Source organism: Lagenorhynchus albirostris, chromosome 1, assembly GCF_949774975.1.
Source record: "Lagenorhynchus albirostris chromosome 1, mLagAlb1.1, whole genome shotgun sequence".
NCBI lineage: Eukaryota > Metazoa > Chordata > Mammalia > Artiodactyla > Delphinidae > Lagenorhynchus > Lagenorhynchus albirostris.
Window position 1 is genome coordinate 3,045,282 of NC_083095.1, and position 27,279 is coordinate 3,072,560.

The 27,279-nt window shown below is 45.9% G+C and overlaps 2 protein-coding genes and 1 non-coding gene across 4 annotated transcripts in view; 1 reads left to right on the forward strand and 2 right to left on the reverse strand.

Annotated features, from left to right (window-relative positions):
• Positions 1 to 12,425, reverse strand: part of TECPR2 (tectonin beta-propeller repeat containing 2) — a 98,251-nt gene extending 85,826 nt beyond the window's left edge. For both annotated transcript variants that reach the window (XM_060155857.1, XM_060155867.1), the window contains exon 1: positions 12,288 to 12,425. The gene's annotated coding sequence lies outside the window, so the exon portion shown is untranslated. The remainder of the gene's footprint in view (positions 1 to 12,287) is intronic.
• On the forward strand, positions 12,381 to 26,275 carry CINP (cyclin dependent kinase 2 interacting protein). Its single transcript, XM_060157023.1, has 5 exons — positions 12,381 to 12,548; positions 15,825 to 15,993; positions 19,258 to 19,387; positions 24,663 to 24,792; positions 25,696 to 26,275. The coding sequence occupies exons 1-5, from the start codon at positions 12,542 to 12,544 to the stop codon at positions 25,896 to 25,898; spliced, it is 639 nt and encodes a 212-aa protein (XP_060013006.1). The 5' UTR covers positions 12,381 to 12,541; the 3' UTR covers positions 25,899 to 26,275.
• LOC132505295 (U5 spliceosomal RNA) lies at positions 18,398 to 18,513 on the reverse strand. Its single transcript, XR_009535348.1, has one exon. It is a non-coding gene; the product is annotated as a U5 spliceosomal RNA (small nuclear RNA).
• Positions 26,276 to 27,279: the final 1,004 nt, after the last annotated feature.

The window sequence follows — 27,279 nt, forward strand, 5'->3', positions numbered from 1 at the left end:
GGAAGATCCCACATGCCACAGAGCAACTAAGCCCATGTACTTAGTTGAGCACTGCACTCTAGAGCCCATGTGCCACAACTACTGAAGCCTGCACGCCCTAGAGCCCACGCACTGCAACTACTGAGCCGGTGTGCCTTGAGCCCATGCTCCACAGCAAGAGAAACCACTGCAATGAGAAGCCCGCGCACCACAACAAAGAGTAGCCCCCGCTCGGCAACTAGAGAAAGCCTGTTTGCAGCAACGAAGACCCAACTCAGCCAAAAAAAACCCAACCAAACAAAAAACAACTACAATGAGGTATCACCTCACACCGGTCAGAATGGCCATCATCAAAAAATCTACTGGGCTTCCCTAGTGGCACAGTGGTTAAGAGTCTGCCTGCCAATGCAGGGGACACGTGTTCGATCCTTGGTCCAGGAAGATCTCACATGCCGCAGAACAACTAAGCCCACGCACCACAACTACTGAGCCTGCACTCTAGAGCCTGCAAGCCACAACTACTGAAGCCCGCGCACCTAGAGCCCGTGCTCCACAAGAGAAGCCACCACAACGAGAAGCCCGCGCAACCGCAACAAAGAGCAGCCCCGCTCGCCGCAAACAGAGAAAGCCCGTGGGCAGCAGCAAAGACCCAACTCAGCCAAAAATAAATAAATTTATTTTTAAAAAGTCTACAAACAATAAATGCTGGAGAGGGTGTGGAGCAAAGGGAACCCTCTTGCACTGTTGGCGGGAATGTAAATTGATACAGCCACTGTGGATAACAGTATGGAGATTCCCTAAAAAACTAGAAATAGAACTACCATATGACCCAGCAATCCCACTACTGAGCATATACCCTGAGAAAACCATAACTCAAAAGGACACACGTACCCCAGCTGGTTCATTGCAGCACTGTTTACAATAGCCAGGATATGGAAACAACCTAAATGTCCAAAGACAGATGAATGAATAAAGAAGATGTGGTACATACATACAATGGAATATCACTCAGCCATAAAAAGGAATGAAGTTGGGTCATTTGTAGAGAGGTGGATGGACCTAGAGTCTGTTATACAGAGTGAAGTAAGCCAGAAAGAGAAAAACAAATATTGTTTATTAACGCATATACGTGGAATCTAGAAAAATGGTACAGATGAACCTATTTGCAGGGCAGGAACAGAGACGTAGACATAGAGAATGGACATGTGGACACAGAAGGGGAAGGGGTGGGTGGGACGAACTGGGAGGTTAGAATTGACATAAATACACTAACAAGCATAAAACAGATAGCTAGTGGGAACCTGCTATAAAGCACAGGAAGCTCAGCTCGGTGCTCTGTGATGACCTAGATGGGTGGGAGGGAGGTCCAAGAGGGAGGGGATATATGTATACATACAGCTGATTCACTTCATTGTACAGCAGAAACTAACACAACGTTGTAAAGCAATTATATTCTAATAAAAAAAAAACTTTTACATAAGCTACTGAGGGCCAGAGGGTCACAAGACTTGCTCAAGACCACACGGGCAAGACCTGAATCTAGGCCGTTGCCCTTCAAGTCCTCAGCCCTTTCCAAAGGACTCTCTATCACATCCCCACCCCCTGCTTCTCTTTCTCCACGCATCCTCTTCCTCTCCTGTTGATGGCCATCTCTGCCTGGTCCCCTCCACCACTGGTCTGTATGCCCAAGAGCAGAGGCCACATCCACCTCACTTACCTGTCTAGCCCCTGGAACCTAGAAAAGGGTCAGGCACATCGGAGGCACTAAGTATTAATTAATTAGTTTTTTTATAAATTTATTTATTTTATTTATTTATGTATTTCCAGCTGCATTGGGACTTCGTTGCTGTACACGGTCTTTCTCTAACTGCGGCGAGCCGGGGCTACTCTTCATTGCAGCTTCTTCATTGCGGGCTTCTCACTGAGGTGGCTTCTTTTGTTGTGGAGCACGGCTCTAGGTGTGCGGGCTTCAGTAGTTGCAATGTGCGGGCTCAGTAGTTGTAGCTCGCGGGTTCTAGAGCACAGGCTCAGCAATTGTGGCGCATGGGATGGGCCTAGTTGCTCCGCAGCATGTGGAATCCTCCCGGACCAGGGCTCAAACCCGTGTCCCCTACATTGGCGGGCGGACTCTCAACCACTGCACCACCAGGGAAGTCCCACACTAAGTATTTATTGGATAAATGAATGAGTTATAAAAAAAAGGAAAATCTGCAAGGAAGGAGTGAGTTCAAGAATGGAAAAGAAACAAAATTTCTTCTTTTCTCCAATATGGCCCCAGTTCAATGCTGGAATAAAAATCCTCTAGATCATTTTCAGACTCCTATTTCATTTGACAGTCATGATAGACAAAACATACAGTGAAGCAGGCAGGGTAACTTACAAACACCTTTCCTAAAGGTAAGTAAACAGTAATAAGTCCCTCTGCGATGGTTAAGAACATTAATATACCCTCTTTTAGCAGAAGTTGAAGCTCTGGGAGGTTCAGAAATTTGCCCAGGGTCATATAATTTTAAGTGAAATTTTGACGGTGAATATTGATCCTGTCCATACAGCAGCATACTTCATAAATTTACAACTTTGTAAGGTCAAGACTGCCTTGGCTAAAAGATATCCATGCTCCCCAATCTTTGGTTTGTACAAGTACTCCAGAGAGGTGGGCAAAACCCACATGACCCCGAAATCAAATGAAAATGAAACGGCTATCAGGCAAACACAAGCGAGGACAGCCACAGTCAGACACCTTGGGAAAGCACGTAGATCATTTTAAGGAGGACACTAAAGCCAAAATAACAATGAAAGTAGCAACAGTGGTAACAGTAAACACTATTACTTAACAGAAACTGTTTTACACACGAACTCATTAAATCCTCACAAAAAACCTCAGGAGGTTGGCACCACTGTTATCTCCACTTTACAGGCGAGAAATGTTCTCATTTCAACAGTTCCTCTCCACCTTCAAGCAGAAGGGCATCACAGGAGCAGGAAAAGATGTATTTCCTTGATGGGTGTGTGCACACAAACACTGATGTGCCACAATTTACGTGATGTTTTTAAAATAAAATTTTATTTTTATAAAAGTTATAAATGTTCGCTATCAAAAACATAGCAATATAGAAAAGTACAAAGAATGAAATAAATGCCACTCATAATCCCATCATAGAGACATGTTACATATATAGATAGGGTATAGCTACATGTGTGTAAACACACACAGGGTTTTTCACTTAATAAATCATGAGCACTTGCCATGTCATTAAATACTTCCCTAGAATAAGATTTTTAGTGACCATATAAAAAAACTGCAGAGAACACACTATAGTCATAAACCAAGAGAACACGCTATATTCATAAACCAAGATTTTCTCAAAGTGTTTTAATTTCCACTTTAGCTGATGAGATCTCCTAGGAAGCAAGCAGAGGAGAGAAGCACTTCACAAATGTCAGCTGATATTAGTTCCTCCTTTAAAAGTCTTTTTCCTCAAAGTAGCCCTATCAAATTATGACATTTAGATTTCAAAAACTCATTCCCTTGAACTGATACTATTCACTGAGAGTTCCATAATCTCTACACAGAGGGGGCTTTGAGGTTGCAGTCTGGTTAGAAGGGGGCAGAGGACTTGCCTTGAAACTGCACTGGTAAAGCAGGCACACTAGTCTCACTTAGAAAATATGTTTATTTGAGGTGGCGCAGGCAGTATTAGAGGAAAATATGGAAGGTCAGAGTCTCTGGAACCATCTCCTTGGCACAATCAGTGATCATACAACCAAAAGCAATTTCAAATGTGTAAGAAGGGAGTGCAGGACTCGCTGGCCAAACTCCATTAAAAACTATCATAATTCTGTAGCAGGTAACAGACAGCATAATCAAATTTTGGATCAAAATTATTTAAGCTGAAACCCTATCATTCATCCATGATTTCTCCCTCTCCCTCACCCCTACAGTAATCCCTCACCTTGTTCCATCAGCTCTATGTCCTAACCTACCTCACAGCTGGCCCCTTCTCACCAACTTGTGGCCATGCCTGAGACAAATCCAGTACACCTCTCACGTGGACCACCGCATTGTTCTTGTAACAACTGCTCTCCTGCTTCTACACCTGTCCCTGGAATCCGGATTCATACAGAGCAGTCAGAATAAGCTCTCTGACTTCAACAAAATTAAAAACTTTTGTGCTCTGAAGGATATCATCAAGAAAAGTAAAAAGACAACCCACAGAATGAGAGAAAATACTTGTTAATCATACATCTGACAAAGGACTTGTATCCAGAATATATAAGAAATGCTTAAAACTTAATAATTAAAAGGTTTTTTTGTTGTTGTTGTTGTTGTTGTTTTTTTTTTTTTTTTTGCGGTACGCGGGCCTCTCACTGTTGTGGCCTCTCCCGTTGCGGAGCACAGGCTCCGGACACGCAGGCTCAGCGGCCATGGCTCATGGGTCCAGCCGCTCCACGGCATGTGGGATCTTCCCAGACCAGGGCACAAACCCGTGTCCCCTGCATCGGCAGGCGGACTCTCAACCACTGCGCCACCAGGGAAGCCCAAAAGGTAATTTTTAAGTGGGCAACAGATCTGAATAGACATTTCTCCCCGGAAGACATACAAATGGCCAATAAGCACATGAAAAGATGCTCAATATCATTAATCATCAGGGAAAATGCAAAACAAAACCACGAGATATCACTTCACACTCACTAGGATGGCTATAATCAAAAAGACAGATAAGTGTTAACAAGGATGTGGAGAAACACATACATTGTTGGAACATTGCTGGAACCCTCATACATTGTTGGTAGAAAATAAAATGCGGCAGTCACTGGCAGTTCCTCAAAAGGTTAAACGTACAGTTACCATATGACCCAGCAATTCTACTCCTAGTTATATACCTAAGAGAAATGAAAACGTATGTCTACACAAAAACTTGTATACAGAACTTCATATTACTATTCATAAAAGCCAAAAAGTAAAACAACCCAACTGTCCATCGACTGATGAATGGATAAACAAAACATTGTATATCCATGTAACTGACTATTATTCAGTAATAAAAAGGAATGAAGTACTGATATATGCTACAATATGATGAACCTTGAAAACATTATGCTAAGTGAAAGAAGCCAGACACAAAAGACCACACATTTGCATGATTCCATTTATATGAAATAGCAATTGGCCAGAATAAGCAAATCTACAGACAGAAAGCAATGACTGCCTGAAGCTGAGAGAAGAGAGTGGGGGTGGGCATGACTGCTAAAGGACATGGTGTTTCTTTTTAGGGTGGTATGTCCTAAAACTGATTGTTGCATAACTCTGTGAATATACTAAAAAACACGGAATTGTACACCTTGAATGGTTAATATATATGGTATGTGAAATCTCAATGAAGCTATTACCCCAAAAAAACACACCAAAAAAACCCAAAAAACAAAACAAACAAGAAAAAGAAGAATCAGCCCTCCAACATGCATTCATGACAAAAATTTCAGTAAACCAGAAACAGAGGGGAACTTCCTCAACCTGATAAGGAATATCCACAAAAAAAACCTAACAACTAACATTACACTTAATGTTGAGAAACCCAGAGCTTCCCCAACTGGGCTTCCCTGGTGGCGCAGTGGTTAAGAATCCACCTGCCAATGCAGGGGACACGGGTTCAAGCCTTGGTCCAGGAAGATCCCACATGCCGCAGAGCAACTAAGCCCATGCGCCAAAACTGCTGAGCCTGCGCTCTAGAGCCCACATGCCACAACTACTGAAGTCCATGCGCCTAGAACCCGTGCTCCGCAACGAGAAGGCACTGCAATGAGAAGCCCGCGCACCGCAACGAAGAGTAGCCCCCGCTCAACGCAACTAGAGAAAGCGCGTGCGCAGCAACGAAGACCCAATGCAGCCAAAAATAAAAAATAAATATGTAAATAAATTTTAAAAAAAAAGCTTCCCCAACTGAGATCAGGTACAAAGCAAGGATGTCCCCCTCTCACCACTCCTTTTCAACATTTACTGGAAGTTCCAGCTAATGCAATAAGACAAGGAAATAAAAGGTATACAGATTGGAAAGGAAGAAATAAAACTATGTTTGTGGATGACATGTTTATCTATGTGGAAAATCTGAAAGAATCAATAAAAAAACTCCTGAAACTAATAGGCAATTATAGCAAGGTTTCAGGATACAAGATTAATATACAAAAGTCAATCACTTCCCTATATACCAGCTATGAACAAGTGGAATTTGAAATTAAAAACACAGTATCATTTACATTTGCATCCTCCCAAACAAAACACTTAGGTATAAATCTAACAAAATATGTAAAGAGCTATACAAGAAAAAGTATAAAACTCACATGAACAAAATCAAAGAACAACTAAATAAATAAATAAATAAATAAATAAATAAATAAATAAATCCCATGTTCACAGATAAGAAAATTCAATATTGTTAAGATGTCAATTCTTCCCAACTGAATGTACAGATTCAGTGTAATCCCAATAAGTTATTTTGTGGATACCAACAAAATAATTCTAAAGTTTGTATAGAAAGACAAAAGACCCAAAATAGCCAACACAATATTGAAGGAGAAAAACAAAGTTAGAGGACTGATACTACCCAACTGAAAAACTTATTATAAAGCATCAGTTATCAAGACAGTGGTACTGGCAAAAGAACAAATGGATCAACAGAACAGAAGAGAAAGCCCAGATATAGACCCACATAAATACAGCCAGCTGATCTCTGACAATGGAGCAAAGGCAATACAATGGAGCAAAGACAGCCTTTTCAACAAATGGTGCTAGAACAACTGGACATCCACATGTAAAAAAGTGAATATAGGCATAGACTTTCACAAAAATTAACTCAAAATGGATCACAGGGGCTTCCCTGGTGGCGCAGTGGTTAAGAATCCACCAGCCAATGCAGGGGACATGGGCTCCATCCCTGGTCCGGGAAGATCCCACATGCCACGGAGTAACTAAGCCCGTGAGCCACAACTACTGAACCCGCGTGCCTAGAGCCCGTCCTCCACAACAAGAGAAGCCACCACAATGAGAAGCCCAAGCGCCGCAATGAAGAGTAGGCCCCACTCAGAAACTAGAGAAAGCCCGCGCGCAGCAACGAAGACCAAACGCAGCCCCAAAAAAAGGATCACAGGCCTAAATGTACAGCACAAAAGCTATAAAACTTCTAGAAGGCAATATAGGAGAAAACCTAGATGACCTTGGGTATGGTGATGACATTTTAAATAATATCACCAAAGGCACGATCCAGAAAGAAGTAACTGATAAGCTGGACTTCATTAAAATTTAAAACTTCTGCTTTACAAAAGACAACGTCAAATGAAGGAGAAGCCAAGCCACAGATTAGGAGAAAAACTGCAAAACGTACCTATCTGATAAAGGGCTGTTATCCAAAATATACAAAGAACTTTTAAAACTCAACAACCCAATTAACATACAGGCCAGGGCTTCCCTGGTGGTGGTGCAGTGGTTGAGAGTCCACCTGCTGATGCAGGGGACACGGGTTCGTGCCCTGGTCCGGGAAGATCCCACATGCCGCGGAGCGGCTGGGCCCGTGAGCCATGGCCGCTGAGCCTGCGCGTCCAGAGCCTGTGCTCCGCAACGGGAGAGGCCACAACAGTGAGAGGACCGCGTACTGCAAAAAAAAAAATACAGGCCAAAGATCTTAATAAACACCTCACCAAAGAAGACATACAGATGTCAAATAAGTTCTATGAAAAGATGCTCCACGTCATATATCAGGAGAATGCAAATTAAAACGAGATACCACCACACACCTAGTAGAATGGTCAAAATCTGGAACACTGACAACACCAAATGCTGGTGAGAATGTGGAGCAACAGGAACTCTCATTCATTGCTGGTGGGGATGCAAAATGGTACAGCCGCTTAGGAAGACAATTTGAAGGTTTCTTACAAAACTAAACATAATCTTACCATGATTGGTAAGTTGCAGCCCTTGGTATTTATCTAAACGAGTTCAAAACTTATGCCCACACAAAACCTTCACCAGAATGTTTACAATATCTTTATTCATAATTGTAAAAATCTGGAAGCAACTAGCACATTAGTAAGTGAATGAATAAATAAACGTTGGTACATCCAGGCACTAGAATATTATTCAGCACTACAAAGAAATGGGCTATCAAACCATGAAAAGACGTGGAGGAACTTGAAGTGCACATTACTAAGTGAAAGAAGGCAATCTGAAAAGGCTGCACGCTGTATAATTTCAACTCTGTAACCTTCTGGAAAAGGCAAAGCTATGGAGACAGTAAAAAGATCAGTGGTTGCCAGGGTTTGTGTGGGGGAGGGAAAGGGATAAGTAGGCAGAGCACAGAGGATTTTTAGGGCAATAAAAATACTGACACCATAAAGATGGATACATGTCACTATACATTTGCCCAATCCTACAGAACGCACAACACCAATCCTAAGGTGAACGATGGACTCTGGGTGATTATGCTGTATCAGTGCAGGTTCATCAGTTGTAACAAATGCCCCACTCTGGTGGGAGATGCTGATAAAAGGGGAGGCTATGCACACGGGTGGGGCAGGGAGTAAACGGGAAATCTCTGTAGCCTCCCCTCAGTTTTGCTGTGAACCTAAAACTGCTCTGAAAAAAAGTGTCTAAAAAAAAGAAGTTCTTTGAAAGAGAAATGGGTGGATCTCATACCACTCACCCTATTCAACATTCTACAGTGGTTCCCCAGTGCTCTGAGAATAAGCAAATACCCTTCTGTGGCCTACAGGCTGTGTGGTCTGACCCCTTCCTGGCTCCCCCATCACATCCCCACCTCTCTCCACTCATCCCCCAAGCTCTAGCTCCACTGGTCCACTCTGCCCTCCTCAGGCTTCAGAACTGACTACTCCCCCTACGATCGTTCATCTCTCTCCACACACCAGGCTTCAGAAAGGCCTTCCCTGATCAGATCACTTACAGTATCCATCAGTCCCCTCCTCCTTCTAACATATCATCTTGTTTATGTCCTTCATAATTCTCATCACAACCTTTAATTACTTTATTTGATAAACAGTTTAATGATCATCTCTCTCATGAGAATGTAAGCAACATAAACCCTCTCTTGTTTACCAATGAAAAGCCTCGTACGTTAACAATATCTTTGGCACGGAGTAGATGTTCAGTAAAGATTTGTTGAATGAATAAGTAAAATGTTAACTTCAGGTCTTACTGCAAAAAAATATTCTCAATCCAATCTTTAAAATCAATAATGCTTCCGTGGTTCTGAATATTTCCATTAAAAATATAAAACATCAAAACATTCTTCTTTGAGGCAGGATAATTCTCTCCCCCATTAACACCACAATCCCATACACCTGGAAGGTGGGAGCTGACCTTCACGCTGACTGATAGCACCCAAATGCCTGATGGGCAGTTTTATAAACTGGAGCTAGGACTAGTAACACACAGTCTAAATCATCCACTTAGTACAACGATCAGAAGTTGCCAGAGCCCCCTGACAGCTCTAATGGTTTAAGGGGTCTCTCCAAAATCTCTAGGAAGTGACAGTCACTCCCTGTTGCAGGGTCTTTTTTTTTTTTAACATCTTTATTGGAGTATAATTGCTTTACAATGGTGTGTTAGTTTCTGCTGTACAACAAAGTGAATCAGCTATACATATACATATGTCCCTATACCTCCTCCCTCTTGCGTCTCCCTCCCATACAGTCTATTTTTAAAGTCTGGCTACAACATCCACTGTTCTTTTAAATGTTAAAATCTTATGGCTGAACATAATGAGATGGAGGCAGTCATTTATCTTCCAGATGAGGTTTTGTCACTTTTCTGATCCCAAGCCCGCTGGCTAGCCAGTGCTCAGAGTCTAAAGCCTGATGACAGCATGAAGTTGAGCAGTTCAACAAACCGGTCCGCATCCAGCTTCATCTCAGGCCACTCTTCCAGCCACATACTCCACACTGCAGCCACAGTGAGCTTCCCACACAGTCCCTGAACACACAATGACCTGTGTGTCTTTGCAAAGTCCCTTTCATTCCTTCCCCGTCCCCATACGCATCTTGTAAGAACAAGTTCTCCACAGGAAGCCTTCAGCCTCCCTCTTTCACAGAACGCTATGAGGGCAGTTATCACAGGGCGCCATCATGATTTGTTCTCTATCTTCCTCGATGGCTTCTTTCTAGTCTTCATCTACATCCTGTTCATCCACAAATTTGCAGCGGCTTCAAAAGACCAACAGGGAGTGTGGTACAATCAACGCCCAACACACACCTGTTGAATTAACCTCCCTCAAAACACTGTGCCAGGGCTCCCCAAGTATGACAGGACAAAATATAAAGCCACTCTACCTCAGTCACGCCCACGCTATGCAAAACTTCACTGGTCTCTTATGTCTGGATCCAAAGAATACGTTCATTAAAATTGACACACACTTGGAACAACAGCTCACTTCCACCTCAGCAGTTCACAGAGCCATCAACTACTCCCTCTGGATTCTATCAAGCTCCTTGAGCTCCACTATATCTAGAAATCTCTCCATGCTTGACTCCGAAGCTTGTCTTCATTATGTGTGCAACAGTTTCCTCATCTGTTCTTCACTTATTCTAAGTTTAATTAACTGCTCTGCCTGACGCCTGTTTCCTTCCCTTTTTCCTCATTAAGTTCTAGGAGCTATTTTGTTCAAACTACATACAAGCTAATAAGAAATGAGACCTTCCTCAAACTTGAAGTGTAATTTCTCTAAGAGAAAACTGAAAACAAACCCAGTAGGAGCCAATCTTCTATTGAAAAAGACAATGTGACAACAAAATAACTTAAACCTAACAAAAGCTGCTTACTAGTCACTCCTTCAGGAGAGGACTTTCCTTATCCCACCACCAGTCTCCAAGCCAGTCCTGAAAACTCAAATAGAGCATCCCCTGTATCTATGCCTGCTGGTTCTCAAGTTTGAAAGCTCCCTGAGGGCAGGGACTGGGTCTGTCTGGTCCACCACAGCATCCCTAGAAGCTGGTATGTGGCTGGCATACAACAGGCCCCAAATAACTATCTGCTGAATGAACCAACAAGAGATGTTGGGGAAAAAAAAAAAAAAGCAAGGTCAGAGCTTTGTCAAGGTACATTGTAGCTGGGTGAGAGAAAGTACAAAATGCCTTGCAGCTCCTTGCAGGAGTCACTGGTGACCACAAGGGCTGCAGTGGCTTTATTCCCAGATTCTGCCCATGCTGGGATCTGGGTTTGGGGATTTCCAGAACTCCTTTCCTTAAAGTTCTCAAGACCTTGGCTACAAGGAGGAAGTTAACCCCAAGGGCAACTTATCACTCCAGCAGGTAAGGCAAAGGTGCATGCATGCTGGTACCCCACACTCTGCCTACAAATGTTAACAGAAGCAACAGAACAGAATAAAATTCCTGAATCTCACCGAGAAAGTGAGGAAGAACAAAGGGAAGGGAAGAGAAAAGGAAGTAGGGTATGTGGGTAAGGAGAGCAGGGGCTAGCCTTTATTGAAATGGACCGCGTGCCAGGCACCGTGCTGAGCAATTCACACGCACTGACCCATTTAATCCTTCCACCAAGCCAGAGCTAGAAACTATTACCATCCCTACTTTACTGATGATGAACCTGAAGTTTAGTGAGACATCACTTGCCCTGAGCACACAGCTAGGAAGGGGCAGCGCTGTGAGCCGGGTCTGACTCGAGGGTACCCCACTCTTCAACCTGCACTCACTATTCTGCCTCTGAGGCCTTAAGGCAGGACTGGGAGACGAGTCGTTCATTTATCCATTTAACGAACACTTACTGAGCACCTACTGGGTACATGCCAAGGCGTGGTGCCAGGCGCTGGTGGGCGGATGAAGGGACGGGGACTGAGAGGGTCGGGGGATAAGACGCAGCGTCAATCGTAAGACCACGGAGCTCGGCGCCTCGGGCCCGCGGCGCAAAGGGGATGCCAGGGTGCGGCACAGGGGAGGGAAAGCGCTGAAGGGGAGGGGCGAGCGAGCCGGGTCGCTTGGGGCGGAGGGCCCGCGGGAGGCGTCGGCCGACCCGCGGCGCCCAGGAGAGGTGGGCGACGACCACTCCCTCGGCGGACTGACAGCTTCTGCCGGGCACGGAGCCCGGCGCTTCGTGTGCCATGGCATTCGGCCTCGGCGGTCCGGCACGGGCGAGACGGAGTCCGGGAAAGGGAGGGAAATGGGCAATGAGACCCTGAGGCGAGGGAGAGTGGCCCAGGGGCTGCGTGAGCGGCGGCGGGAAGGCCGAGGGAGGGGCGCGGGGCCGGGGGGGGTGGGGCAGGCGGCGTCGCGGGCGGCGTCGCGGGACTCACCTCCCGCTGCAGCCCCTCCGGACTCTTCGGCCCGGCCGGGCCGGAGGAGGCGGGGATGAACTCCGAGCCGCGGGGACTGCCGGGAACCCGTTCCCTGGGCAACGGGGCCGGCACCGACGAGCGGCAGCTGGCTCCGCCGGCGGCTAGAGCGGCAGAGCCTCAGGAGGCGGTGGGCGGGACGGAAGTGACGTATAGGACTTCCGGCGTGCGTGGGCGGGGCTCCGGGTCTCTTTCCTGGGATCTCTGCAGCCAGCATGGAAGGTGCGTGAGAAGGGCAAGCTCCCCCAGGCAGGGAGGGTACCATTGTTATAGTTTGATCTTCGGGCTGAATGGCGGTCCGTCCCTTGCCCCAGCCCAGCCCGCTGGCCCCGATCAGGCTCTGCGGTCAGCCCGGGAGTCAGTTTTGCCGAGCCTCGATTTTTTCATGTGTAGAACGAGATGATGCAAAGGAGTGTTAGCAGATCCTGACACTCAAATTGTAATTGTCGTTATAAATTAGCACCAGCGGAGCACTTTCCCTGAACTCCCCTCAGAATTCCCGGCTACAGAGCTTTCTGCTTGTAATAAAAGCTATCATTCGGCGAGCACTCACTGTGCGCCAAGTCGTGTTCTAAGTACTTTCAGTGGATCAGCTCGTTTGAGGCGCACAGCGATCCCATGAAGTAACGTCAACAGGTGGGGAGTCGAGGCTCGGAGGGGATAAGTAACGTAGTCACTATGCTACTGCCCTGCCCTGTGATTGACAGCTGATCTCTTTCCCAGCCGAACTGTGAGTTTCTTGAAGTCAGAATATTGGGTTTGGTTCCTAAATATGTGCTGGGTATGGGTCAGACACGATGAATCACACGTGGTCCTCGCCCGCAAGGAGCCCCTACTGGCGGAGGGAAACCCTTAGAAGATTATAGTACAGGTGGTAAGAGCTTTTCTTCCGTTTAACACATTCTAGTCAGCACCTACTACGTGCTGAGATTATGAGAGGGACCAAGACAGTCTTAGTCCCTACTCTGGTGGAACTTAACAGTCTATCAAGGAATGTAAACATGCAAATACACTACACTGGTGAGTGTCATGAATGAAGCTGAATGAAGTACAGCGTGTTCCAGATATATAGTGCAGTGAGTCCTTACCCAACCTGTGGATCTAGGAGGACTTCTTTGTGGAAGTGACTTTCTAAAAACCTACATCAGATCATGTCACTTCCCAACTCAAAGCTTACTGTTTGCTTTCCATTGACTTGGAATAAATCCAAACTTATTATCTTGGACTATAAGTTTCTAGCTGTCTGACTGTCTCCTCTCTCTCCATTTCATTCTAGCCACACTGGTCTTGTTCTTTTTTCACACTCACCAAGCTCATTCTCACCTTAGGGCCTCTGCTGTTGACTTCTCATCATTCAGGTTTCAGCCTAAATGACAACGTCTCAGGGGTTCACGCTAACACAAGACCCTGTTTTATTTTGTGGCACTTATGATCTAAACTGACGATCATCTAATTGTCTGTTATCCACCTCATCTTTGGAAAGTAAGTTCAATGAAAATGGTCCTGGTCTATCTAATTTAGTCATTTCAGCCCCCACAGCTGGCATAATGTAGGCACTTGGCGAATATTGGTTAGTTGTATAAGTAAAGAGTGAATGAAAAATCAATATGATATTTAAAAGAGGAGCTCCTAGGTAACGTAAGGATGGGGGCTGGTTGTCAGGGGAACCAACCATGTGATTAGAGAGTTGGAACTTTCAGTCCCACCCCACCAAAGCCCCATCTCCAACAAGGCAAGAGAGGCTGGAGGTTAAATCAGTCACCAATGGTCAGTCATTTAATCAATCCTGCCCATGTAATGAAGCCTCCATAAAAAAACAAAAGCAAAGGGTTGTGAGAGCTTCCAGGTTGGTGAACAGGTGGAGACGCAGGGAGAGTGGCACTTGGAGAGAGCTTGTCAGCTCTGTACCCCTGCCCACGTACGTTACCCTATGCATCTCTTCCATCTGGCTCTTTCTAGTAATCTAGTAAGTAAAATGTTTTCCTGAGTTTTCTGTGAGCCACTCTAGCAAATTAATCAAACCCTAGGGAGGGGGGTCTTTGGAACCTCCGACCTATAGCTGGTAGGTCAGGAGCACAGGTGACAACCTGGACTTGAGACAGGTGTCTAAAGTGGAGGCGGGGGAGGAGTCTTAACAGGACTGAGTCATTAACTTGTGGAATCTGATGCTGTCTCCAGATAGATAGCGTCAGAATTGAATTTACTGCTTGGTGGCAGTGGGAAAAACACGTTGGAGAGGCCCTTGTGGTAATACATCCTATGCTGGATACTTGCCATGTGCCAGGCCCTCACACCCTCACAGCTTTACACATATGTATATGTTTTATTTGGGGATTTTTTTGGCCGCGCTGTGTGGCGTGTGGGATCTTAGTTTCCCGACCAAGGATCGAACCCGCTCCCCCTGCAGTGGAAGCGTGGAGTCCTAACCACTGAACTGCCAAGGAACTCCTAGCTTCATATATATTATCTGATCTTCACATCAACTCTTTGTAGTAGATATATTTTATCCCCATTTTACAGATAGGCACTTTGAGGCTCTGAGAGGTTAACTAACTTAACCCAAGATTGTACAACTGGCAGTGACAGAGCTGGGATTCAAACCCAGTCATTCTGGTCTTCAGAGTCTAGACTCCAAACTATACTGCCATTGTGCGTCCTGGATTCCTTAAGGGGCCTCTCTCAGAATTTGGACCTTATCCTGTGGGCCATGAGACGCCTTTGAAGGATTCTAAGTAGAGAAGAAGAGAGGGCACAGGAGGGCTGGGAGGGCCCAAACAGCCTGAGTGGTCTGGGTGTTGCTTCCCACAGGAGCTGGGATCTGGGTGAATCCTGCGGTATGGGCAGCGTTAGCCCGAGGAAGGAAAGAGCTTTCTAGCAGAGAGAACTGCACATGCAAAGGACTTTTCAAGAGCTGCCAGTAGTTGACTTTAGCTAGAGATCCAGGGGCTTCAAGGTCGGGGTTGAGGTGAGTGTTGAGGCAGAGAAGTAGCCGGGTCCTGAAGGACTTTGGACCTCCTCCTGCATTCCTAGCGTGGAGATCATCACCGCATCTCCGGGGTTCAGCTTGTCAGTGTGTTGGAGTGGTGAGCTCTGGTGACCCACAAAGCTCTGAGCAAACGTCAGGTATCAAAGTTCCAGAGACTGGAGAACGGGCGCGGTAAGGCAGGGGCATCGGAGCCTCGCGGCGGAAAGTCACAGTTCCACCTCCTTCCCAACCTTTGAAAGTGGTCAGAGTGTTCGGGGTAAAACTTTGTGGAGCCGTTAAGCTTCGAGAGGATTTGTATATCTGGTGAGACCTAAAAACGTAAAAACAATTCTGTTTTGTCTTGTTGCAGCGACTTTCACATTCATCCACACGTCTTCATTAACACTACGTGTTTTGTTCAGTGGATGTAGTGTTGCCGATAGTTTTACTGTTGCAAATTAGTACAGTTTGGGTTTTCCCCCCAACCGTGATCATGAATTTCATAATATTATGTTTCTTTTGCTCCCTATCAGCAAAGACTCTTGGAAGTGCAACGCCCAGAAAACCTGTCTTATCTGTCAGTGCAAGGAAAATTAAGGACAATGCAGCCGATTGGCATAATTTAATCCTGAAATGGGAAACCCTCAATGATGGAGGTTTTGCTACTGCAAATAATATTGCCAACCTGAAAATCAGTTTATTGTAAGTACCTACAAAGTGTGCTCTGTGTGCTTCACCCTTAATGATTGGGCAGAAATTTCATGGCAGTCTTTTAGAATGGGAAGGGTAGTCTCTAGGAACATGGATAAATTATATAAAGCGAAAAAGCAAGTGATAAAATAATGCATGCAACTATGAACTGTGTGTGTACATTTTAAATGCAAAATTATACTATAAATTGTCCATGGTTACATCTGTATATAAAATTATAAGAACGGATTGGAAGGATACAGACTCAATTCATGACACTGGTATCTTCTAGGAAGAAGTATCACTTCATAATGCTGCATTTTATTTCTGTGGTATTGTGATGTATAGTAAAAAAAATACATGTTTCGTCTTTATCCCTTCCTGACACACGGCTCTTAAAACCCTTATAATTTCCTTAGGGACATGAGCAGTGGGAGAATCTTTAGTTAGGCTGAGATTTCTTCTTTTGTTCTCCAGTTCCTGGACTAGCTCCAGAGTGGTAAAGGGGAAAGGAGTCTCTTGTTACCATAACAAACCCCTTTCTACCATACCTGAGTTCGTGTTAATGAGGGGGCTTCTGGAAAACCCTACGGAGGGAGGCAGTAACCACGTGACTAGAGTTGGCACTATCAGCCCCACCCCCTTACCTCACCTCTAGGGAGGTGAGAAGGGCTAGAAGTTGAATTAATCACCGATGGCCAATCATTTAATCAATCATGCCTTCATAACGAAGCCTCTGTAAAAACCTAAAAGGACGGGGGTTTGGAGAGCTTCTGGGTAGGGGAACCAGAACGCTTCCATGTGCCTGAAGGGAAATGTACCCCAGACTCCTCAGGGACAGGAGCTCCTTCGCTCAACCTTCCAGACCTTGCCTTGAGTACCTCTTGTCTACAGGTATGTGAATAAAGGATACGAATAAAGGATATTGGTCTCCTTTAATAGCCTTTGTAATAAACCAGTAGTCTAGAAAGTAAACTGTTTTCCTGAGTCCTGTGAGCTGGTCTAGCAAATTAATTGAACCCAAGGAGGGGGTCGTGGGAACTTCCAATTGACAGCTGGTCCGTCCTAAGCACAGGTAACAACCTGAACTTGTGATTGGTGTCTGAAGTTAAGACGGGGGCAGTCTTGTGGGACAGAGCCCTTAACCTGTGGGATCTGATGCTGTCTCTGAGAGATAGTATCAGGATTGAGTTACACTGTAAGACGCCCAGCTGGTGTCTGGAGAACCTGAGAATAGCTTGGTGTGGAGAGGCGCCCCCCTCCCTTTGATGACCAGGTGTCGGAAGTAGAGAGGGGTATTCAGAGCAGAGGAGACACACAAGAGCATGTTTTCCCTTAGCAAGTTCTTCTAAAAAGACAAAGGAGTACAGGTGGCCAACAAACACATGAAAGGATGCTCAACGTCATCAATCATTAGAGAAATGCAAATCAAAACTACAATGAGGTATCATCTCACACCGGTCAGAATGGCCATCATCAAAAAATCTAGAAACAATAAATGCTGGAGAAGGTGTGGAGAAAAGGGAACCCTCTTGCACTGTTGGCAAGAATGTAAATTGATACAGCCACTATGGAGAACAGTATGGAGGTTCCTTAAAAAACTACAAATAGAACTACCATATGACCCAGCAATCCCACTACTGGGCATATACCCTGAGAAAACCATAATTCAAAAAGAGTCATGTACCAAGATGTTCATTGCAGCTCTGTTTACAATAGCCAGGACATGGAAGCAACCTAAGTGTCCATCAACAGATGAATGGATAAAGAAGATGTGGCACATATATACAATGGAATATTACTCAGCCATAAAAAGAAACGAAATTGAGTTAATTGTAGTGAGGTGGATGGACCTAGAGTCTGTCATACAGAGTGAAGTAAGTCAGAAAGAGAAAGACAAATACCGTATGCTAACACATACGTGGAATCTAAGAAAAAAAAAATGTCATGAAGAGCCTAGGGGTAGGACGGGAATAAAGACACAGACCTACTAGAGCATGGACTTGAGGATATGGGGAGGGGGAAGGGTAAGCTGTGACAAAGTGAGAGAGTGGCGTGGACATATATACACTACCAAACGTAGGGTGGATAGCTAGTGGGAAGCAGCCGCATGGCACAGGGAGATCAGCTCGGTGCTTTGTGACCACCTAGAGGGGTGGGATAGGGAGGGTGGGAGGGAGGGAGACGCGAGAGGGAAGAGATATGGGAACATATGTATATGTATAACTGATTCACTTTGTTGTAAAGCAGAAACTAACACACCATTGTAAAGCAATTACTCCAATAAAGATGTTTAAAAAAAAAAAAAGACAAAGGGGTTATGGGAAAAAACTGTTGACAGTTGCCAATTCTAATTGGAAGATTTGCTTTACTGTTCTTGCACTTTCCTATATATATGTTTTTGTTTTTTTTAATCAGCTTTGCTTATGCAAGGCCTCAAAAAATTTAAGCAAGACTCAAGCTTGTTCCTACCCACGAGAATCTTTAGTAAAATGCGAAAGATTTATATGATCTGAAGAGAAACATGAGTATGGATCTATATATGTGTAGTTTTAATTTCTCAAAGTTGTAATTATATATTTGTATATCTTTGTCTACTGGCCAGAGTCTGGAGTCTTAACTTTCTGGCCTGGGTCCCTGGCTCTTTCCAGTTCTTTCAAACATATCACACACGTCGGCCCTCTGCCGCCTTTTCCTGCTTAGCAAGTTCTATGAAACAGTTCTTACCTTACTGCATAAGATGCTCTCTGATATTTTCTATTCTAATGTTTAATTTTTTTCCTTAAATTTCTTTTTTTTTGGCCATGCTGCACGGCATGTGGGATCTTAGTTCCCCAACCAGGGATCCAACCCATGTCCCCTGCAGCGGAAGCGCAGAGTTTTAACCACTGAACCACCAGGGAAGTCCCTAATTTTGTTCCTTAATTGTTGATTGTGGCCCCACTAGTTTTATTTCGGGTGCTGTGGGTCACAGCCTTCCGTTTACAAAACGCATTCCTAGCTGGTGGACTCTGAGGAAATGATCCGTGTCTTACCCCCTTAGGATGCCACAGGGCTGGATTGAATTGACTTGTTCTAGGGCAGAATTGAGTAGCGGATGGACATATTCGTTGTATATATAAATAACATGTAAATGTGATGACGTGAAATGACGCCAATGGAAAAAGTCGATGATGACCTAAGTACATGGATATTGAGTTTTCGAGGGTTCATCACAACGAAATGAAGCGAGCCTGTGGAGTGTATTTTGTTCCCACTCTTTTCCATCTTGTCCAGGAGCAAAGACACGATAGGATTAGAGAGCAGCAGCCTGGCTTCTGATGAAAATGCAGAAAAGGAGCACCCAGAATACAGCAGGGAGCTCGAGATGCTGTGCGAGGGGCTGCAGACCACCCTGGATGCTTTGGTAAGGTGCAGGGATCCTCGGGTGTCGCGAGTGCACAAGCACCTTGCAGCACTCCACGTGGTTGGTCGTGCTTTCCTTCACCAAGCTTTCGTTTTTCCTTCCTCAACCTCCTCCATTGGTCTCTCTCGCTCTACGTGTCCCACAAATCTTGTTTCCCAAGAGGCTGTCCTAGACCTTGGTTCTTTTGGTTCTGCATGTTGCCAGGGCAATTTCACCCACTCCCAGGCTCCACAGGAAGTGTGTCAGGCTTTGGGGACCCTGCAGGCACTCTCACCTCTACTCATCAACAGTACAGAGGCGAGTGCGTGCGGCTGTGTTCCCATAAAACTCTATTTATGGATGCTGAACTTTGCATTTCAGATAATTTTCACGTGTCACAAAATATTCTGCTTTTGATTTTTTTTTTCAACCACTTAAAAATGTAAAACCCATTCTTAGCTCAAGGGACACACAGAAATAGGCCTTGAGCTGCATTGGGCCTGTGAGCCTTGATCTCGCACATAAGAGATGCTCTTATATGTTTGTTTAAAGTCTGGATGTCAGTACCCACCATGCTGGCCACCGCATGTGCACGAAACACCTCATCTCAACCAGACACAGGGATAAGGTTTTGCACATCTTTGAACTAACTAACTAAAGCTTCCCACAAACATAGAAAGTCTGTATAGTTTAACCTTTCTTGATGGAAATGTTTCTAATGTTTTACATGCTTCCTTGCCTTTTTAAACAGAATATGTCAAATATAATTGTATTTCTTCAAGACACCACTTATTCAAAGTTAGGGTTCCACGTATTATGAGGCAGACTATAGGTTTAAGAGTTTTTCGGGAAAGAAGCACTGCCCTTTTAAACATCACATCCATTGTAAGATGTAATGGTTTCTGAAACATTAAAATGAGAAAAATAAATAGTGCATTGAGAACATTTTGGTGATTTAGCCTTTTGTTTGCTTGAAATGCAATATTGTCTTCAAGATATCTTGCCCTGTATGGGGCTATTTGTCTCCTCTAAATAAATGATTAGGTTTTTGTAGTTGTCCCGTCTGTTTTGTGATGCTGCCTGGGGGTTGTGCTGTGATAAGGAACACTTGCCGCACCCCCCGCACCCCCCCCCCCCCCCCCCCCGCCCAGGCTCTCCACCTGGTGCTCAGGCAGGAACAAGACAGGCCTGGGTCATCAGTCACTTTGTTTTAAGCCCCACTCACGGGAAGGCTGGAGGATAAGGTGTGTGAGCTTGGTGTTTTCTTTGTTTTATCTCCAGGTTCACAGCTGTGTCTCCAGTAGTTGAGTTCTAGACCTAGACTTCTGGACCAGTAGAGAATTAACACAGGCAGAGTAATCAATCGAAATTTCCAGAAAGACCCAATTGAAAACTGACCACATGTATGTTTTTTCCCCAAATTAACCCATTTGATTATGGCAAGTGGTTTTATTTGGACCAAGCACGGGCACACATATTGTTTGAAAGAGAAGAAACTGAATGGCTAAGTTCCTATATTGAAATATTTTATTTATTTATTTCCTGGTCACACTTAGCTTTTTTTTAAATTAATTAATTAATTTATTTATTTTTGGCTGCTTTGGGTCTTTGTTGCTGCGCACGGGCTTTCTCTAGTTGCAGCGAGTGGGGGCTACTCTTCCTTGTGGTGCGTGGGCCTCTCATTGCAGTGGCTTCTCTTGTTGCAGAGCACGGGCTCTAGGCGCGCGGGCTTCAGTAGTTGTGGCACGCGGGCTCAGTAGTTGTGGCTCGTGGGCTCTAGAGCGCAGGCTCAATAGTTGTGGCTCACAGGCTTAGTTGCTCCGTGGCATGTGGGATCTTTCCGGACCAGGGCTCAAACCCGTGTCCCCTGCATTGGCAGGCAGATTCTTAACAACTGTGCCACCAGGGCACAGGGCTTTTAATTGTCAGTTTTTGTTGTTGTTGTTTCACTGAAGTATAGTTGATTTCCAATGTTGTGTTTCTGGTGTACAGCAGAGTGATTCAGTTAGACATATAAATACATATTCTTTCTCATATCCTTTTCCATTATGGTTTGTTACGGGATATTGAATATAGTTCCCTGTGTATACTGAAATACTTTAAATAGCCAACAAAGTTAAACACACGATGCTGGGCTCAGTCATTTGTTGTTAGATGTGGCAACACTCCCACCAGAACCTCTTCATCCTTGACCTTCCATCTTCCTTTCTGGCATAAAACACTTCACAGAGGGCTTCCCCGGTGGCACAGTGGTTGAGAGTCTGCCTGCCGATGCAGGGGACACGGGTTCATGCCCCAGTCCGGGAAGATCCCACATGACGCGGAGCGGCTGGGCCCGTGAGCCATGGCCGCTGAGCCTGCGCGTCTGGAGCCTGGTCTTCAGACAAAGGTCTTCAGACAAAGCCTGGGCTGACCACGGGTGCTAGTTGTCAGGCCCCAAAGTTCTGCTCCAGGGAATTTATTCTATTTTAAAGTGGTTTGAGGGACTTCCCTGGCAGTCCAGTGGTTAAGACTCTGCACTTTCACTGCCGGGGGTCTGGGTTCGATCCCTGGTCAGGGAACTAAGATCCCGCAAGACGTACAAAGCGCGGCCAAAATATAAAGTAAAATAAAGTGATTTGAGAATTAGTTCACATTCTTAGGTTCTTAGGTTAGGATATTGATATTATTTTTCCTATTTTCCTCCATCCTTTAGAGAGAATGGTTTCCCGAACTTGACTTTGTCTTGAATCTGAAATTGGTAGAGGGTGGAGGCACCTTTGTCCCTAAGCTGGACGAACATCTCGAGGTGTGGGCTGTTGGCTTTGGGAGGGGACGGGGAGCTGAGAGCGTGTCCAGCTGCTGTCACTTTAGGGCTGCACGTGCGTGAGACTTTGGTATCGTCATTGATGAATGAGCCCCAGAATGCGGCTGGTACCTCTGGCCCGGTGGGGTCAAGCCTCCAGGATTTTCTTGGCTCTCCTGACCTTTATCAGCTTTTCTTAGCATTAGGTGGAGCTGCTGCAGGACACAGAGGAGAGAGCTCAGGATTGGGTGTCAAGAGACTTGGGGTCGGAAAGCGTGTTATCAAGTCCTGGCCTCGTGCTTCCCTAGCTCAGCAACCTAGAGAATTTTCCCACCTGTGGTACGGAAATGATGAGTCCTGCCTCTTGGGGTTGGGTCAAGTGACATATCGAACCTGGAAAGATTTGGGGAAAGGAGTCTAGTCCTTTAAAAATTAATGCTCGCTAAATTTAGTGCATGCCTCTTCAGATGTAATTGGAGGGTGGTTGAAGGACTAAGTGCAAGGAATTAAGATTTTGACGATTTATATATCTTTGCTTATACCCCCTGGGTACATAAAGCTAACTCCATACTTAGGACCTAGACTTGTGGTCTTAGTAGACCCGTGCTACTGATATCTGGAATCTCTGTTACTTCACCCATTTGTTTTGTTTTGTTTTGTTTTTTTGCGGTACGCGGGCCTCTCACTGTTGTGGCCTCTTCCATTGCGGAGCACAGGCTCCGGACGCACAGGCTCAGCGGCCCTGGCTCACGGGCCTAGCCGCTCCGTGGCACGTGGGATCTTCCCAGACCGGGTAATGAACCCGTGTCCCCTGCATCGGCAGGCGGACTCTCAACCACTGCGCCACCAGGGAAGCCCCACCCATTTGTTTTACTTAACAAACCCTTACGTAGCTCTGACCAGGTGCTCCACAAGTACTATCTTAGTCCCCCGACACCCCGTGGAAGCAGCCACTTTGTGCCGCAGCACAGAGCCTGGCGTATGCTGAGGCACCGTCCACGTCACGTCCTCACCACTTCCTTCCTGTGTGAAGTGTGTAGGGCTGCCTTTCGTTATTACCATTTTATAAACAAGGAAACAAGCCTCAAAGAGGTTTCAGTAAACTGGAAACAGAGCAGGACCCTGTGGGGCTCCTGGGCACGGAAGCCTTTCCGTCCCCCGCTTCTTGTTTGTAGACAAGACTCCAGCCTCCATGACCTTCCCTGAGTTCCAAAGGGCAGGTTCAGACAGTTGCTGAGCAAAGCAAGAGCAGCCAAGAAACCACCTGAGGCGAGATTAAAGGGACCCGAGAAGCTCATCAAGATTAGGAGAGGGGCTTCCCTGGTGGCGCAGTGGTTGAGAGTCCGCCTGCCAATGCAGGGGACGTGGGTTCATGCCCCGGTCCGGGAAAATCCCACATGCCGCGGAGCGGCTGGGCCCGTGAGCCATGGCCACTGAGCCTGCGCGTCCGGAGCCTGTGCTCCGCAACAGGAGAGGCCACAACAGTGAGAGGCCCGCGTACGGTGGGGGGGGGAAGATTAGGAGAGGACCATTGGTGAGACCAGATTAAAGGAGTGCAGGCCCCACACACACTCGAATCTTATCAGCAACCCCACCCTTGAACTGTTGCTATAAAACCCCTCATCAGATCCTCCCGGGTTGGGGACACATAGTTTTTCAGGGCAGGAGCCCGCTGTGTCCCCCTTAGCCTGGCAAAGCAATAAAGCTATTCTTTTCTGCTTCACCCAAAACTCTGTCTCCAAGATTTGACTCGACACTGGTGCACAGAGGCCGAGCTTTTGGCATTAAACTCAAAGGCAGTTCATAAGAGTCAGAAATGAGGGACTTCCCTGGTTGGTGCAGTGGTTAAGAATCCGCCTGCCAAGGCAGGGGACACGGGTTTGATCCCTGATGTCCAGGAAGATCCCACATGCCGCGGAACAACTAAGCCCGTGCGCCACAACTACTGAGCCTGCGCTCTAGAGCCCATGAGCCACAACTACAGAGCCGGTGCACCTAGAGCCCGTGCTCCACAACAAGAGAAGCAACTGCAATGAGCAGTCCGCGCACGGCAATGAAGAGTAGCCCCCACGCGCAGCCACGAAGACCCAATGCAGCCAAAGATTAATTAATTAATTAATTTTTAAAAAAAGAGTCAGAAATGAGCTCATTTAATGCCTCTTCTCCTCTCATTCCATAAAAGCGAGAGCCTGCCTTGCCACCCCTCCAGGTCTTTGGTGCTAAAAAATTAGTGATGTTCGGAAAACTTAATGAAGCGGGACCCAGCAAGCTTCCTCTTCTCCAGCACTGGAGATGGGGGCTTTATTACTGAAGTCATCCAAATTAGTGAAATCGTAGCAACTGTCAGTCTCCTTCTCCCTGGAAATTTGCTGCACATGGAGTTAATGTTGTTGATCACTGGACTTACGATCTCAACAGACTTACATTTCTTAGCTTTGAAATCTTAGAGTTATTGAATCTAAGACAGGATTTCAAATAATAATCTCATATTCTAAATTAATATCTTTTCAGACCAAAATACAGATGAAAATGGAAAAGCTGTCTTCCACTACCAAGGGGATTTGTGAACTAGAAGATTACCATTACGGGGAGGAGAGAAAACGGCCCCCCCTGTTCCACACGTGGCCCACAGCCTATTTTTGTAAGTAGTTCTTCCTGCGTTGATTTTCAAGGGTAGGTTATGAGAGCATTTGGTGTCATTTAGATCTGGCCCTCTAAGAAGCTGACAGGCTTTGAAATTCAGTTGAAGAGGATCCATTGGGAAGGAAGGAGATGAGGACATCTTAGAGGAGTGTTTCTTCTTGCCTTTAATTACCTACTAATCAGCAAAGAATATTAAATGTAATTAGAGACCCATGAAGCAAGTTGCCATTATTAGCCCTTTAAGGCCAACGGGTAGAATGCACTTTGCCTCGTTTTTGTTTTTCAAGAAGGATGGGTTTTTGCTTTGTTTTATTTAAAAAGTACATGGCGGGGGGGTGGGGGTCACTTCAGCCCACCCCATGGAAGAGGACCGCTGGGAAAACAAACTCCATTACATAACTAAGCTGTGAGGTAAGGGCTGTGTTTTTGCTTTATTAGTTTAAAAGAAGGACTAAGCTATTTGATGTTGCTTTGAGGCTTAAATAAGGGAGAAAATCACCTCACGTAACGTGTTTATTGAACGTTGTCAGTTTGAGGTCAATCTGCTATGTATAATGATTGCCAGTTCCTAAGAGTCGAGTGGAAAGGTAACAGGTACTTTTTAATTTCATGACACTTATTTACCATGTTATCTGATTCTAATCTGCACTGGCTGGAGCCCTTCTTCCTCTTGTGCTGTCGCTGACTCTAGCTTTTAAGGAGGAGCTTTGCAAAGTCCCTGGCTGTCCAGTGGTTAAGACTCAGTGCTTTCACTTCAGAGGGTGCAGGTTCCATCCCTGGTCTGGGAATTAAGGTCCCGCAAGCTGCGCAGCGTGGCCAAAAAAAAAAAGTGGCGGGTCGTCCCTAGTCAAGGGTACCCCCTTGAATGCCACTGTTCAAGGACGGCTCGCGTTCCTTTCAGACGAGGTCTCCCGCAAGCTCTCTGACATGTACGGCCGGGAGCTCCGCCTGAAGCGCGCCGTCGTGGAGCAGCTGGCGCACACGGCCGACCGCGACCTGGCCCTGAGCTACCTGTCCATGTGGCTGCACCAGCCCTACGTGGAGGGCGACAGCAGGCTGCTTCTGGAAAGCATGCTGCTTGAAACCGGGCACCGAGCGCTGTGACCTCCCAGTGCGGCTCCGCGCTCCTCCGGGCTCTGGACCTCAGCTTCTGCAGCTCCCCCGGTGGACAGTCTTTCGGGTGGGCCCTGTGCTGCACCCCGATCACGCCCCTGCCGCACCCCGGGATCACGGCCGATGCCTCACCCCGGGATCACGGCCCCTGCCGCACCCCGGGGTCACGGCCCCTGTCGCAACTGGGATCTCACCTGTGCTCTGGCTCAGCCACCCACTGACCTTCGGATCTTCCAGACCTGATCACTTCACCAGCTCTCTGCGGTTATTGCTGCTGCCTGCCGTCCACCACTCAGCGTCATCTGCACCTACTGTGAATTTGTCACTATGAAGACTTCTGCCCGAAATAAATGAGTTCCTCAACAGAATGACTAAGTGATCTTGTTTTTGTAAATTAGGTGTATTTTACATAGATTACATTTACTTAGAAAATCCCTGGTTTAATATTTTTGCGTATTGTTTAAACTGTGGGACCGTATTAGTTTTGTAATCACAACTAACCTTTAAAGTACCGTAGAGTCACTGAGCAAAGACCAGCATCATGGAAATGAAAACTGGCTACCAAAAAATGACCCCTATTTTTGTACTGAGGCTGTGACAGGCCAAGTGAAGTGTCTTCCATGTCATTCTCTGGGCATAAATCCTATAGTTTGGCAATATTTGCAACCAGATATCCAGGGTCAGTCCTGCCATTGCTCCCCAGAAACAGAAATCTAAGAAACTTCATGCTGTGTGATACAGGTTGTAGCCTCATGAAACTGAACTTCTAGCATCCCAGGCAAAGAAAGAAAATATTCCCAAAATAAAAGACTTTATATATGATGGGAATGTATTTTGAGTGAAAGGATATCTCACTGTGTAAGTTGGCATAGCCAAAGCATTTAAAGGCAACATGTCTTAGAATTTCTCTTTCCTTTGCAGTATTTATTAAAATCTAACCATCAGAAAAGCAGCCTGTCAGATGTCCTGCTGTCTGGAAACCGCCTGGTCAGCATTCGGCAAAAGTGGCACCCTGCCCCCTGCGTCCTGCGGCTTAGACAGCAGGCTGCAGTCCTGAGCCAGACAGGCGGGACGGGGCCCTCCGAGGCACGAGGTCAGTTTTATGTTTGGGGTGGGGTGTGGTTACTTAAAGAACAAATGCTCTTCAGAGGAGACCCTGAAGAATTTCTAGCCCTTTCTAGGACATTTCCTGTGTTCGTGATGCCTCGTCCTCGGACACCCAGGTTGCCCAGAAGAACTAATGGAAACGATCAATGCTGCTGATGCCAAAACCCCACCTCTGTGCACTAGCGCTGAATTGAATCTCGGAGACAGAGTTTGGGGTGAAGAAGAAAAGAATAGCTTTATTGCTTTGCCAGGCAAAGGGGGCAAC